The 16,664-nt window shown below is 41.9% G+C and overlaps 1 protein-coding gene across 1 annotated transcript in view; it reads left to right on the top strand.

Annotated features, from left to right (window-relative positions):
* LOC126260097 (tRNA (guanine(10)-N2)-methyltransferase homolog) overlaps window positions 1–16,664 on the top strand; it is a 174,869-nt gene that overhangs the window by 114,954 nt on the left and 43,251 nt on the right. Inside the window, exon 7 of the mRNA XM_049957329.1 lies at window positions 13,925–14,066. Coding sequence (XP_049813286.1) covers window positions 13,925–14,066 — 142 coding nt within the window. The remainder of the gene's footprint in view (window positions 1–13,924; window positions 14,067–16,664) is intronic.

The following is a 16,664-nucleotide window of genomic DNA, read 5'->3' as shown; positions in this document are numbered from 1 at the left end:
AGTGACAGCCAACAATTTGGTCATAGCATATGTCTTTACAGCCACATACATGGGATGAGGTCCTTTTCTGTTGTCTTTGCATAGGATGCAGCCCTATGACACAAGAATTCTTGCACCAGCTAGATGACTCTCCAATGTTTGGTGCTTGTGTTCTATGGATCACAGTGTACCACATTTTAGTTGACTTCATTTTGTATTCGGACAAGCTAATAGCAGCTAATTTACCTACATATTGGCCCTCTATTTTAACTGACAGAGGTGCAAGTGTGGTGCAACTTTGAAGGTTCTGTGAAATGTCTGACTTGTTCTCTAAAATATTGGAGAGAAACTTTTAATGAGTTATCAAGGTGGCTGGCTCATCCTTCACTTACATAAATGGAACAATTTTATACTGGTTGACTATTGGTTTGAGTTCAGTGCATGTCCAGATTATGAAAGCCTGGTATATGTGACACACCATTTCTTAAAGATGTATGTGTTGTAACTCGCCGATCATTCAAAGCGCCGCCGCGCAATTACGCGCGTCCTCTACGTGCGGCGCTGTCTGCCAGCCATGCAGCAGCTGGGCCACCTAAGCGGCCAGCCGAGCAGCGGCCGCTAGACTGGGACTCAGTGCTCATTCGAATGTTAACGCGTGCACATGTCTTGCTTGTCAACGTACTCTGTGACTTATATGTGTGGTGTCGTTCTGAAACGTGTGTTCAACTTGACGTTATAACAATTGGTGACGAGGTAGTGGATTTTTCCTTTTCACCGTTGACCCACAGGTTTCCATGGTTACTGTCGAGCAACTCTTGCAAAATCTCCTTCAACAGCAAATGCTTCTATCAGCGGCGATTCGCGATTTCGTCGCGGCGTAAAATGCGGGGTGTTTCTCGTCGTTGGCTATACCTCCTTTTCCTCCTTACGACGAGACGGTGGAAGACTGGTCTGATTATGAAAAACATCTTCGACAGCACTTCTTGGCATTTCATGTCACGGACGAACAACCATGTAAGTCTCTGTTCCTTTCCTGAATTTCACCTCAAATGTATCGGTTGATGTCGCAATTGGCTCCTTTGAAGGATCCTGCGTCTTTGTCCTTTGCTGAAATGTGCTCACTTCTGTCTGTCTATTTTCAAAAGCAAACGCATGTGGTAGCCTCTCATGTTGCCTTTTATCGTTGTCAAAAACAGCCACATCAATCCTATCGCGCTTGGGCTGCTGAACTTCACGGCCTCAGTTGAAAGTGTCAATTTGTTACTGATGTTCACAAAGAATCCTATACCAATTCCATGGTACGGGATGCTATTATCCGGTCGGCACCCGACAAAGAAGTTCGGCAAAGTGCCCTTCAGTTGGCAAATCCGACTCTAGATGAAGTTCTCTCCATTGCGCAATCTTTTGAAATTTCTCGCGCCGCTGGGGCGCAAATAGAGGCGTGGGGTGACGTCGGGGAAATACAACCTCTGTGCGCTGTTGACGACAAGTGCTGCGCGTCCCTGCCGGCCGACGTGGCCGCAGTGCGCTCCCATGGGCAGCCTCGGCCTAACCGTAAACAACCCGCTAAGAAACTGCAGCAAAACCCCCGGCAACTTCCTTCATGTCCGCAGTGTTTTACGAAACATTCACGCGAGGATTGTCCCCAACGTTGGGCTGTGTGTCACATTTGCAAAAAGAAAGGTCATGTGTCTTCCATTTGCAAATCCGACCGCATACATGATGTTCATGAACATGACGCTGATTCTGATTATGTGTTGTCTGTCAATTGCACTTCTTCCCTTTCAGGGAAGTTATTCCTCACTGTCCAAATCCATGGTCGAGATGTTCGCATGCAGGTGGATACCAGTTCTGCTGCCACTATAATTAATTCTCAGACGTATCTTCAGTTGGGTTCTCCACTCCTGTCACCTGTCACTCGGCAATTACGGACATACAATAAACAGAAGATTTCTCTCTTGGGACAGTTTAATGCTGAGGTATCTTACAAATCCGTCGTTCGCACTGTTCCCACATTTGTGGTCAACCAGAGTAACGCAGAGAATCTTTTTGGTTTTGATGCCTTTCGTGTTTTTGGGTTCTCCATAGATGACTCTGTCAATATCGTCTCTGTTGCTATTCCTTAAGCCCAATTGGATTCCTTGTCAACGACATTTTCGTCCCTTTTTTTCTCCTGGGTTAGGCCATGCAAACGACTTTGAAGCTCATATCACGCTCAAACCCACTGCTCGGCCTAAGTTTTTTCGGGCTCGGCCCATTCCTGTGGCCCTTCGTGATCAGGTAAAATGGGAGCTGGATCGTCTCACTACTTCAGGGGTCTTGCTTCCTGTCACTTCCAGTGAGTGGTCCTCTCCTGTCGTTGTCGTTGCTAAGCCAAATGGTGATATTCGTTTCTGTGGCGATTTCAGAGCCACTGTAAATGCTCAATGCCTCATTGACACTTACCCTATGCCCCGACCTGAAGAACTGTTCACTAAACTTGCTGGAGGCCAGTATTTTTCTAAAATTGACCTGTCGGAAGCTTATCGTCAACTTCCTCTCGACGCTGCTTCCCGGCAGTTTCTGGTCCTTAACACGCCTTTCGGCCTCTACCAATACCAACGCTTGCCATTCGGGGTTGCTAGCGCCCCTGCTCTCTTTCAGCGATTCTTGGAACAATTATTGCTCCCTGTCCCTGGGTGTATCAATTACATGGACGACATTGTTGTCACTGGCTCCACCACGGAAGAACATCTTCAACATCTCTGCACACTTTTTCATGTCTTACAGACTGCCGGTCTTAAGTGTAATCTTCAGAGATCACAATTTTTTCAGGCATCTATCGCGTACTTGGGGTTTCAACTCTCTTGGGATGGTATTCGTCCACTTCAGCAAACTGTCGCTGCGATCGATGCCCTTCCTCACCCTACATCTGTTAAGGAACTGCAGGCCTTCTTGGGGAAAATAGCATACTATCACAAGTTTTACCGTCTGCGGCTTCGGTGGTTCAGCCGTTGCTTCGCCTGTTGCATAAAAACGTGCCTTTTCACTGGTCCGCATCATGCGATGCGGCTTTCCAGAAATTGAAGAATATGCTGAAACAGGCCCTGTGCCTGGCTACTTATCGACCTGGCCAACATCTTGTTCTTGCCACGGATGCCTCTCAATACGGGATCGGTGCAGTCCTTGCGCACCATTTTTCTGACGGTTTGGAACAACCCTCTGCTTATGCCTCCAAAATGCTCACGAATGCCCGACAAAAGTATTCTCAAATTGAAAAAGAAGCTTTGGCCATTATTTATGCTCTTCATACGTTTGGTGTTTTTCTCTATGGCTCAAAATTTCATCTTGTTATGGATCACACCACTTGTTTCCTTGTTTCATCCATCAACATCACTTCCCGACAAGGCTGCACACCGCCTCCAGCATTGGGCTCTTTACTTGTCTCGTTTCAATTATGAGATTCATTTCCGGACAACAGCTCAACATTCAAATGCTGATGCTCTGTCTCACCTTCCCATGGGTCCTGATCTGGCATTCGATAGGGATGAACTTTTGTGTTTCCACCTGGATGTTGCCGAGCAGCAGGTTGTGGACGGGTTCCCCATCACTGGGGACAGGTTGGCGGCTGCTACGGGTTCTGACCCTACCCTCTCCCAGGTTTTATGCTGTATTCAGAAGGGTTGGCCAGATCGCCTGTCCGCTAAGACTTCTGATCCGTTGCGGAACTACTACACTTTGCGCTACCGCCTCACGGCTAGGGATGGTGTTATCCTCCTTTCCACTGACAATGCTTCGCCGCGTGTTGTGGTACCTGCGTCTTTGCGTGCTTCGGTCTTGCGCCTCCTTCACCAAGGGCACTGGGGTGTGTCTCGCACAAAATCTCTGGCGCGCCATCATGTGTACTGGCCTGGCATCGACTCTGAAATAGCACACATGGTCGCTGCCTGCGGCCCTTGTGCATCACAGGCCGCTGCCCTGAAGTCATCTTTGTCACCGTGGCCTACGCCTGAGAAGCCCTGGGAGCGCATTCATGCTGACTTTGCGGGACACTTTTTAGGTACTTATCGGCTCCTTGTAATTGACACCTACTCTAACTTTCCTTTCATTGTCCGTTGCACATCGCCTACCACCGCGGCAACCACCAGTGCTCTTGCCTGCATTTTTTCTTTGGAGGGCATCCCCTCTACTTTTGTTACTGCTAACCTAACCTAATCTAACCTAATCTAACCTAACCTAACCTAACCGAATTTGTGGATTTTTGTGCTCGTCACGGCGTTATGCATGTCACGGCCCCGCCGTTCCATCCACAATCAAACGGTGAGGCTGAACGACTGGTCCGCACATTTAAGGCTCAGATGCGGAAACTTCTGACTTCTTCTGCTGCTGATGATACGCTTCTCCAGTTTCTGGCGTCTTACCGTTTCACCCCCATGGGCGAACACAGCCCGGCTGAGCTCTTACATGGCCGACAGCCCCGCACGCTACTTCATCTTCTGCGGCCTTCCACCTCACGGCCGTGGGTGCCTTCACTTGGCCTGTTCAGTGCTGACGACCTCGTCTGGGTACAGGGATATGGCAGGCGGCCAGAATGGAGCCCGGGCCGCATCTTACGACACCGTGGCCGACGCCTGTATGAAATCCAGACGGACATGGGTGTTGCAGTGCGTCATTCGGACCAGCTTCGGCCTCGTGTGCCGGCAATGCCTGTTCCGAATGCCGCTACACCACCTTCGGCTCTACCTGACGCTCAGGATCTTGGCATCTCTCAATATTCACAACGCAGCCCTCTCACCGTCACCGCGATGCCAGCACAAGAACGGACGCCACCAGGAGACGTGCCCATGCAGGAACCGGATGACCATCCTCTGTCAGAGCCAATCTACTCGCCTCCTCCTCCAATGGACGCTGACACATCGCCCATGTCTCCTGTTATATCAACTGGACTTGCCGCAACGGGCAGATTGGTGCATGGGGCCCCAGCAGATTCGACCCATGCGTCTCCTGTCATCTCGACCCGTTATCATTGGGGACACTTCCGTCCGTATGGGAAGCCTCCTCCTCGAGATTTTACGGCGAGTCAAACAACGGCTATGGACGTTAGCCATCTACAGGACACCTCCATCTGGACCAGTGTAACAATTTCAAACGGGAGAAAAGTGTTGTGACTCGCCGATCATTCAAAGCGCCGCCGCGCAATTACGCGCGTCCTCTACGTGCGGCGCTGTCTGCCAGCCATGCAGGAGCTGCGCCACCTAAGTGGCCAGCCGAGCAGCGGCCGCTAGACTGGGACTCAGTGCTCATTCGAGTGTTAACGCGTGCACATGTCTTGCTTGTCAACTTACTCTGTGACTTATATGTGTTGTGTCGTTCTGAAATATATGTGTTCAACGTGACGTTATAACAGTATGTGACCATCATTACACCAGAAGAAGAAATGTCGACAGTTAAAACATTAAATTAAAACAGTCTAGTGCTTATGATTAAATATCAACAAAGTTAATTAAAGAGGTTCTTACGAATTTAGTTACATATCAGGTTATTTATGTAATCAGTCATTAATCACTGGACTATTTCGTGGTTGGCTGAGGATAGTTAACTGCTGCTTCCCAGTACATCTGCTCCTGAATGAAATTTGTTATAAATAATATGTCTCTTTCTAAAATGAACAGATCTGTCTATGGGACTAACAGTAAAAAAAAAAAAAAAAAAGTATGAAGTTTTAAAGTCACTGATGGTGATTCAGAAATATGTCCGTTATTCAGGAACATACATTTTAAGTGACTTGCCAGTGGCCATAACAGTTTAGCCACTAATATACAACACATTTTAAGAGAAGGCTAAAGCATTTATCTGTGGCCAGCTTCTATTCCATTTGTTAGCAGAACCAATTGAAGTAGGTATCATTTTATATACAGTTAGATTTTTGTGACAAGTTTAGCATTAACTTTTAAATGAAAATATGTTTCTGACTCTTTACTCATTTCACTTCCAATAGGACTATTTCACTATTGATATATGGGCAGAACATTAGAATACCTCTTCCGTTGTAAATACATACAGTGTTATGCAGTTCTGGCTTATTCTACTTCCTTGAGGGTCTTCTCACTGTGGATACCTTTGTACCTTAGCTTGAATGAGCACAGGACTCTCCATGTGTCAATGATGTATTGTCGTGTATCCCAGGTGAGGGAAAACTGCTGGTACTGTTGTTTAGTGCCATGGACAACAACTTGCTGTGTTGATGACTGGAATTCTTGTTAACTGTCAAGTGCTACAACATGAGATAGATAGGACAATGTGCAGCAGATCGCTTGTCTTTGCAATGCTGGACAACTACTGATCAACTATACAGTCTAGAATCAACTCCTTGGTGTGGGGTACAGATGGCCCTGCACCCCATGTCTCAGGATACAGAGATTGACATGGGCCACTGGAAACTTGGTGACTGGAGAAAGGGTAACTGGACTGACGGTTTGTGGTACACATTGGCATTCTGATGCTGGGCACAAGTACATCGGAAACTACATACGGCGATGCATCACACCTGCCGACATTGCTCGTGGTAGGTGTTGGAGGTATATTGTTGTCTTGGAGGGGTGATAACATGAGATGAATGATATAGGATCCTGCTGCCTGATATGGTGTACTCATTTGTTCACCTAGAGCACCCTGTAGCTGCTCGTTGACTTCAGCAAAACCATGTAACACCCCATTGATCCCAGACTACGGCAAAATAACTTGAAGAACACACGAGAGCACACAATAGTGTGTGTGAGGAGACGTGCACACCTTGAACACAGCTTTGACCAATCTTGACATGTTTGGCTGTTGATTGAACAGTTATGGATGAGAAAGACATCTCATTGTTTGTGGTTTCTTGTAGAATGTATCATGACACTTCACTGCTATCATGAGGGTGAAACAGAGTGCTGCGACAACCTACTTAGGTGCCTAATTTAATTGCTCTTGAGTACACATATCGTATTTTATGAATCTCTTAAAGGAACATGTTTATCAGAGGTATGGAGTGAATAATGTTAACAAATGCCTTAGTATGTATCATGAATAGATGCAGCTGTTGGTATACAAGCATGAATTGAGGTTGATTTACACTGTACATCAGGAAAGTCATTCCAAAATCCATTTCAAATGGCTCCATTCACAAAGACCTCCAACAAATCAGGATGTAATGAAATGTCAGTGTCAAGGATTCTTGGAAAGAAAGTTTTGATGTTGACGTTGGTGGTGGAAGGGTGACACCAGGAAACATCAGAAGCTAACGTATTCTCGCCATAAGTGAGTTATGTTGTAGTAGTGCATTTTGTGCTTTTGTGTTTTCTGAATTTTTATATTATTATTTGTTTTGTTTTTGTGACACTTTGAGAAGGATCCATGAGAACTTCAATATTGTTCATGTGAGTATTCTGCTACAAAAGAGGCCAAGTACCTGAAAGTGGAAAATGACTTAAAATGTACAATATATGCGAAAAGGAAAATGCTACCCAATGCATAAATAAGAATATCAAATAAATGAAACAATTTTCATTAAAATACTTTTTTTAATAGTGAAAAATCCAGCTCTATTGAATGAGAAAATACAGTTATTCTTGACATTATTTGGTATTCGGAAAGAAAACAAAACACCATGGATAAGGTAAAAAGGCTCTGTGTGTTGGCTTCTAAATATTGTTTGATTTGTTGTGTGTATATATTTTCTTGAGCAAATAAACATCGGTAGCGTTAATGTTTGAAGACACTTGTCCTATTCTTTTGCTTCTCAACAGTATGGAAAATTTACAATATGACCTTTATAAAGAACATCCACTATGAATTTAGCTTTGTCCATTAGTAAAATATATCATTGCTAATTCCTTAATTCTAATATCATATTCTGACTTTTTGTATCATGGATTGTGTGTCATAACCTCTGTTCACCATTTGGTACTTGTTTGAGAAAAGTGATGTTCTGTTGACATTCCATCTAGTGTGGACACACCTCTATTCATGGTGACATAGCTTTTCATTCTGTTCCATTCACTTGTGATCGAATGTAACTCACCTTTACTCACTTTAGGTTTGACATCATATTACAAAGTTGTTATCTTTATAAATGCAGTAGCAAATAGTACTTTTATGTTGTGTCAGGTACTTTGTGAGCAACTGATGGTGATACATTAAAAACTTCACATTCATTCATCCACACATTGTGTTCCATAAATCTCATGATGGAGGATGATAAGAACAAGCAACTGCGAGTACGTTCTACTGTAAAGTACACAAACAATAAATAAGTGTAAATCTACTCATGCTGACAATTAAGGGAATTACTTCTAGATTACTTTGTATAAATAAATTTGGAGAAAAGCTGCTACTTTGAAAAAATCCACTGCTCCTATCCTATACTACTTGGCTATTCTTATTCTCTCTTGGTGATGTGGTCTTCAGTCCAGAGACTGGTTTGATGCAGCTCTCCATGCTACTCTATCCTTTGCAGGCCTTTTCATCTCCGGGCAACTACTGCCAGCCTACACCCTTCTGAATCTGCTTAGTGTATTCACCTCCCAGTCTCCCTCTACGATTTTTACCCTCCATGCTTCCCTCCATTACTAACTTGGTGATCTCTTGATGCTTCAAAATGTGTCCTACTGACCAATCCCTTCTTCTAATCAAGTTGTACCACAATTCCATCTTCTCAATTCTATTCAGTACCTCCTCATTAGTTACGTGATCTAGCCATCTAATTTTCAGCGTTCTTCTGTAGCACTGCAGTTCGAAACCTTCTACTCTCTTCTTGTCAAAACTATTTATTGTCCATGTTCCATTTCCATACAAAATACTGTCAGAAAAGACTTCCATACACTTAAATCTATACTTAATGTTTACAAATTTCTCTTCTTCAGAAACACTTTTCTTGCGCTAGTGAATCTACTTCGACCATAATCAGTTATTTTGCTTCCCAAATAGCAAAACTCATCTGCTACTTTAAGTGTCCCATTTCCTAATTTACTTCCCTCAGCATCACTCAATTTAACTCGACTAAATGCCATTACTCTCGTTTTGCTTTTGTTGATGTTCATCTTATATCCTCCTTTCAAGACACTGACCATTCTGTTCAACTGCTCCTCCACATCCATTGCTTTGCCTGACAGAATTACAGTGTCAATGATAAACCTCAAAGTTTCTATTTCTTCTCCATGGATTTTAATTCCTACTCCAAATTTTTCTTTTGTTTCCTTTACTGCTTGCTCAATATACAGATTGCATAACATCGGGGATAGGCTACAACACTGTCTCCCTCCCTTCTCAACCACTGCTTCCCATTCATGCCCCTTGGCTCTTATAACTGCCATCTTGTTTCTGTTTACCCCTGCCATCTTTAGAATTTGAGAGAGAATATTCCCGTCAACATTGTCAAAAGTTTTCTCTAATTGTATGAATGCTAGAAACATAGGTTTGCCTTTCCTTGATCTATCTTCTGAGTGTTCCTATATTTCTACAGAATCCAAACTGATCTTCCTCGAGGTGCTTCTACCAGTTTTTCCATAGGTCTGTAAAGAATTTGCATTAGTATTTTGCAGCCGTGACTTATTAAACTGATAGTTCAGTAATTTTCACACTTCTTAACACCTGCTTTCTTTGGGATTGGAATTATTATATTCTTCTTGAAGTCTGAGGGTGTTTCACCTGTCTCATACATCTTGCTCACCAGATGGTAGAATTTGGTCATGGCTGACTCTCCCATCCATGGAGAAGAAATAAAAACTTTGAGGTTCGCCAGTGACATTGTAATTCTGTCAGAGACAGCAAAGGACTTGGAAGAGCAGTTGGAACGGAATGGATAGTGTCTTGAAAGGAGGATATAAGATGAACATCAACAAAAGCAAAACGAGGATAATGGTATGTAGTCGAATTAAGTCTAGTGATGCTGAGGGAATTAGATTAGGAAATGAGACACTTAAAGTAGTAAAGGAGTTTTGCTATTTGGGGAGCAAAATAACTGCTGATGGTTGAAGTAGAGAGGATATAAAATGTAGACTGGCAATGGCAAGAAAAGCGTTTCTGAAGAAGAGAAATTTGTTAACATCGAGTATAGATTTAAGTGTCAGGAAGTCATTTCTGAAAGTATTTGTATGGAGTGTAGCTATGTATGGAAGTGAAACATGGACGATAAATAGTTAGGACAAGAAGAGAATAGAAGCTTTCAAAATGTGGTGCTACAGAAGAACGCTGAAGATTAGATGGGTAGATCACATAACTAATAAGGAAGTATTGAATAGGATTGGGGAGACGAGAAGTTTGTGGCACAACTTGACTAGAAGAAGGGGTCGGTTGGTAGGACATGTTCTGAGGCATCAAGAGATCACCAATTTAGCATTGGAGGGCAGCATGGAGGGTAAAAATCGTAGAGGGAGACCAAGAGATGAATACACTAAGCAGATTCAGAAGGATGTAGTTTGCAGTAGGTACTGGGAGATGAAGAAGCTTGCGCAGGATAGAGTAGCATGGAGAGCTGCATCAAACCAGTCTCAGGACTGAAGACCACAACAACAACATGACTCTCCCAAGGATATCTATAGTTCTAATGGAATGTTGTCTACTCCTGGGGCCCTGTTCCGACTTAGGTCTTTGAGTGCTCTGTTAAATACGTCACACAGTATCATATCTCCCAGTTCATCTTCATCTACGTCCTCTTCCATTATATAATATCATTCTCAAGTACGTCGCCGTTGTATAGACCCTCTATATACTCTTTCAACTTTCTGCTTTCCCTTCTGTGCTTAGGACTGGTTTTCCATCTGAGCTCTTGATATTCATTTTCTTTTCTCCAAAGGTCTCTTTAATTTTCCTATATGCAGTATTTATCTTACCCCTAGTGATATATGCCACTACATCCTTGCATTTGTCCTCTAGTCATCCCTGATTAACCATTTTGTACTTCCTGTCAATCTCATTTTTGAGACATTTGTATTCCTTTTTGCCTGCTTCATTTGCTGCATTTTTATATTTTCTCATTTCATCAATTAAATTCAATATCTCTTCTGTTACGCAAGGATTTCTAGCTTCATCTTCTTACCCACTTAATCCTCTGCTGCCGTCACTATTTCATCTCTCAAATCTACCAATACCTCTTCTACTATATTCCTTTCCCTTGTTCTTATCAATCGTTCCCTAATGATCTTTCTGAAACTCTCTACAACCTCTGGTTCCTTCTGTTTATCCAGGTCCCATCTCCTTAAATGCCTACCTTTTTGCAGTTACTTCAGTTTTAATCTACAATTCACAACTGATAAATTGTGGTCAGAGTCCACATCTGCCCCTGGAAATGTTTTGCAATTTAAAACTTGGTTCCTGAATCTCTGTCTTACTATTGTATAATCTATCTGAATCCTTCCAGTGTCTCCAAGCCTCTTCCATGTATACAGCTTTCTTTCATGTTTCTTAAACCAAGTGTTAGCTATGATTAAGTTGTGCTCTGTGCAAAATTCTGCCATATGGCTTCCTCTTTTGTTCCTTTTCCCCAGTCCATATTCACCTATTATTTTTCCTTCTCTTCCTTTTCCTACTATCGAATTCCAGTCCTCCATGATTATTAAATTTTCAGCTCCCTTGACTATCTGAATAATTTCTTTTCATCAATCTCCTCATCATCTACAGAGCTTGTTAGCATATAAACTTGTACTACTGTGGTGGGTGTGGGGCTTGTGTCTATCTTGGCTACAATAATGCATTCACTATGTTGTTCATAGTAGCTTATTGGTGTTCCTATTTTCTTATTCATTGTTAAACCTACTCCTGCCTTACCCTTATTTGATTTTGTATTTATAACCCTGCATTCACCTGACCAGAAGTCTTGTTCCTCGTGCCACCGAACTTCACTAATTCCCACTATATCTAACTTTAACCTATCCATTTCCCATTTTAAATTTTCTAACCTATCTTCCCGATTAAGGGATCCGACATTCCACACCCTCCAGTCGTAGGATCCCAGTTTTCTTTCTCCTGATGACGACGTCCAGAGAACCAAATGGGGGACTATTCTACCTCCGGAATATTTTACCCAAAGGGACATCCTCATCATTTAACCATACAGTAAAGTTGCACACCCTCAGGAAAATTTATGGCTGTAGTTTCCCCTTGCTTTCAGTTGTTCACAGTATCAACACAACAAGGCCATTTTGGTTAATGTTACAAGGCCAGATCAGTCAGTCATCCAGACTGTTGCCCCTGCAACTACTGAAAAGGCTGCTGGCCCTCTTCAGGAATCACACATTTGTCTGGCCTCTCAACAGATATCTCTATGTTGTGGCTGTATCGCTGAGGCATGCAAGCCTCCCCTACAACAAGGTCCATGGTTCATGGGGGATGTATTATTCTCTGTTACTTTAAAAAAGCACTTATGTAAGTTTACACAGATCAGTCGCAAACAGCTGCCACCTTATGTGAACAAATTATCAGTACTAATTTAACCATGTTTTAGATGCATGAATTCTATGACATTTTAGTGCAAAAGTGTTACTTTAATTCTCCTTGTAAATTATTTCTACTTTTATAGCAGTCCATATTAAAATCCATTGCACGTCCTTAAAGATTCTGTTACGATATACTCTTCTACGAGGCATGTTTTTTAAGTAAGTACCATTTTGAAATTAAAAAAAGACATGCTAACATATCTCAATAATTTTATTTTTACATGAAAGCCTGTACCTTAATCTATGCACTGACGCCATTACAGTCTCATTCTTCCTTGTTTCATTGTGTACTGAATGTTTAAGATGCCTCCGATAATCATGAGTCCCACCGACTGTAAAGTACGGGGTGTTATAAGATTTCTTAGTGCTAAAGGCCTATAAGCGATCGATATTCATCATGAGATCTGTACAGTTTATGGAGAAAACATTATGAGTGATGGAATGGTAAGAAAGTGGGTGAGAGCATTTAAAGATGGCCGCACAAATGTGCATGATGAGCAATGGAGTGGCGTCCTTCAGTCTTTAATGAAAGTTTGGTGCAGGAAGTGGACAATAAGGTGAGAGAAAACAGACGCTTTATGATTTCCTTCTTGCGGGATGACTTTCCTAATGTTTCTCGTAGTGTTTTGTATGGAATTGTGACCAAGCACTTGAATTACCGAAAATTGTGCACACATTGGGTACCAAAAAAGTTGATGGATGTGCACAAAACCAAATGTTTAGACAATGCATTGACTTTCTTTGAGCGGTACCACAACGATGGTGATGATTTCTTAAGCCAAATCATTACGGGCTATGAAACATGGGTGGCCTATGTCACACCAGAATCAAAGCAACAGTCCTTGGAAGTTGAGCAAGAGCATCGTTTTGCTGCAAGACAATGCCCATCCACATGTGGCGAATCAGACCAAAGATCTCATCATGTCTTTTTGATGGGAAACTCTAGCACTTGAAGAAGCACCTCGACAGTCAGCGTCTTCAAGATGATGACAAGTCAAAACAGTGGTGATGCAGTGGTTAACAAGTCAGGCAGTAGACTTCTATGAGGAGGGTATTCAAAAACTGGTACATCATTATGACAAGTGCCTCCATATTGACGGAAGTTATGTAGAAAAGTAGATTAAGGTACAGGATTTCATGTCAAAATAAAATTATTAAGATATCTTAGCACATATTTTTTTAATTTCAAAATGGTATTTACTTAAAAAACACACCTCGTGTATTGAAAGATAAACAGCTTTTCTGACTTGTCTCTTCTCTCAGTGAAGATTTTATTGTGTGTCAGATTACTTTTTCTTTTCATTTCTAATTACAAATTACTTTTATTGTGAAAAGGTATTGTCTGCTAAACAATAACAATCTTTACCACCCTGCCCCCTACCTTCTTTACTCTCTGGCTCCATGACAAAAAAAATTCAAATTCAGTTTGCTCTAATGACTCATTCATAAACCTTTTAATTGTAATAATTATGTGATATTGTTCTATCTTTTAGAAAAAGAGAGATGAAGATGAAAGTATACGCACCAATCTGAAACAGTATGGAAGAAGCAGCCAGTACATAGATGTAATTGTTGCTGATTCTTCTCTTCCTGTATGGCATCCTGACTTCAAAGTGGATGCAATTGTTACTGACCGTAAGTAAAAAATGATTTTGTTGTAGACGCTGGGCACAATTTGAACTTAATGTTTCTGTCCTTCTTCCAGTATTTGCAGTTTTAATAGTGACAAATATATCTTTACATAAACATAGTTGTATCTTAAGGCAAGGCATTCTTTTATATGCAGTGTTTATATTCGAATACAAAAATGTAGCATTCTTCATAGCATCACTATACCTCAGATCTGTACGGTTAAGACATATACCATTATTATGTGCACCATTTATAATGTAAAAGTTCATCTCCATTACTGTGGGAAGATATTTGTCAAAAAACTTTATAATTATTACGAATACAAGCTACCACCCATTGCGACCAAACCTTTCTTGTATACGTACCACACTGTGTTTCTTCTTTGTTTTCTGCTTCTATTGCAAACATTTATGAAAGTTCATATAATCTGTCACTGTTTTTAAATTTATATAAAGGCAGTGCTGCAAACAGTATTATACCTTCCACATTGTCTCTTACCTTTGAAGCACTGCAAGAATCTGGGAAATTCAACACTTGAACTGCTAGTGTGCAATACCTATTGTGGCTAAAACTATGCAAGCACCTGAGGTTGTCGTTACTATAGTTACAAGTTGGCAGTGATGTTGTGTACAGTACTTCCCTCACAATCTAGCTGGTGTTCCATTGATACATGGCCATTTTATGCAGGTATCATCTTATGTAGGGAGGCAACTAGAGTCAGATGTGATGCATTTTTCGAGTAGGTCAGGTTTTCAGGCACTAGAATCTCAAAGGATAGGTTATGTAGGTAAGTTAATGTATGGGTGATATTTACTGTGGTGCTTCCAGTGATGATGGTGCATAGTCGGAAGGTTGGTCCGGCAATATCACGTCAAGTACCATTGATTTTTAACCCTTGTCCTTGTAGCTCTGTGTGGTTTATGCCACTGTAATATGCTTGCGCATAATGAGTAAAAATGGCGACCATAGGGTTTGCCACGGAGTATAACTAATGCAGTTGTGTCATTTGGAGAATTCTATTTTATCTATGATCATCTCCTTATGACACTCTGTCACAGATTTCTGGGATCAGAACAGGGTGAACTCACATGACCTGGGAATGGTGTGCACCTGTTGTGTAAGGCAGATGGTGACTGGCCCATTTCGGCAGTGCAGTAATTCCTGTGTGGAGAGCAGTGTGTGGGACTGTCTACCAGGTGTCACTAATAGTATTTTGTGTTCTTTCAGATGCACAGACTTTTATATGGCTCCCAAGGCTACTGTGTAAGTATGGAGGGCACAACACTGAAATCTGCAGTGTCTGCAAGTTAATGGTATTTGTATTTGAATTTTCAGCTGGGTACCCTCTTGGGTACTGGTGATGGTAACCGTGTGATAGTACAGTGATAAAAATTCTTCTCCCACGTCTGTTAATCCCATTTAAACATTGTGTAACCCTTCTAGATACTGATCTGTAGGTAGGAGTATTGGTGTCAGACGACCACAGATAGCGTGTAACAGTCCTTCCTGTAGTTTGTTTCTATATGTGTGTGTCGCTGATGTGCATTGAGGGTGCGAAGGAGCTTTGCAATCATTATATGAGTGTCTGTGTTGTCCAAATGTTCTAAAAATATGCTCAAGCTATGACTGGTGGTAGCTGGCAATGCCTGAATGTGGGTCAAGAGTGTGGTGGTCAAGAAGTGGTGTTCAGTATTATTTACTATAGCCTTTTCAAGATTGGTGAGGTATGTGGTGTGTTGGTCTGTGGTTCCACAATTGTCTTCTAAATCCACTTGAATTTGCCTTAATGCCTTATTGATCTTTTCCAAGTCCCCTGTGTCGGCCATACTGAAAACAGTTTTTAGTGTTCACCCACCTGCATCTAGCCAACCCTTTTTTCCATAGGACTCATGGGACTGACTTCATAGTTTGGCATAGTTGCCAAAAAGCAGACTGCAGCAACTGATATTCCCCTAGTGTACTGTTGAACTTCGTCTGATTTTTCATCACAAGTTGCAATTTGCCAAAGGTAGGAGGCATGTTCAGAAAGTAAGTGTACTAGATTTGTATATTTTTTAGAAAAAGTTTATTTTGAAAAAAAAAAAATGTTACAGGGTGTTCTTGATACACTTGTTAACTGTTTTTTCCCATAATTGCCATTCTGTTCAGTGCATGTGGTGAACAGTGGCACAAGCTTCTTTATGCCCTCCACGAAGAAATCTCCTGCCAGCTCTGTCCTCCATCTTATAACCCGTTTCTGCACCTGCTCATCAGCTGAAAATTTAATTCCAGTGATGTGTGCCTTCAGGGAGGTGAAGACACCAAATCAGGGGAACATGGGGTGGTTCAATATATTCCAAACAAATGAGTCCAAGAATGCCTCGGTGACTAAAGCTGTGTGAGGATGGGCATTGTAGTGCAAAAAGTACACTCCTCTCATCATCATTCCCCTCCTTTTATTTAAAACAGTCTGTTTGAGTTTTTTTAGGATTTCGCGATATCATGGTATCCCCCTGAGGCAGGAAATTAACCAAAATGATGCTTTTTTTGGTCCAAAAACACTTAGGCTGGGATTTTTTTACCCTAAATTGTGGTTTTGAATTTTGTAGCACATGGGTAGTT

This window comes from Schistocerca nitens, chromosome 1 (assembly GCF_023898315.1).
Source record: "Schistocerca nitens isolate TAMUIC-IGC-003100 chromosome 1, iqSchNite1.1, whole genome shotgun sequence".
Classification (NCBI taxonomy): Eukaryota; Metazoa; Arthropoda; class Insecta; order Orthoptera; family Acrididae; genus Schistocerca; species Schistocerca nitens.
The sequence above is the reverse complement of the archived record's forward strand: the minus strand, read 5'-3'. Positions and strand labels throughout refer to the sequence as shown.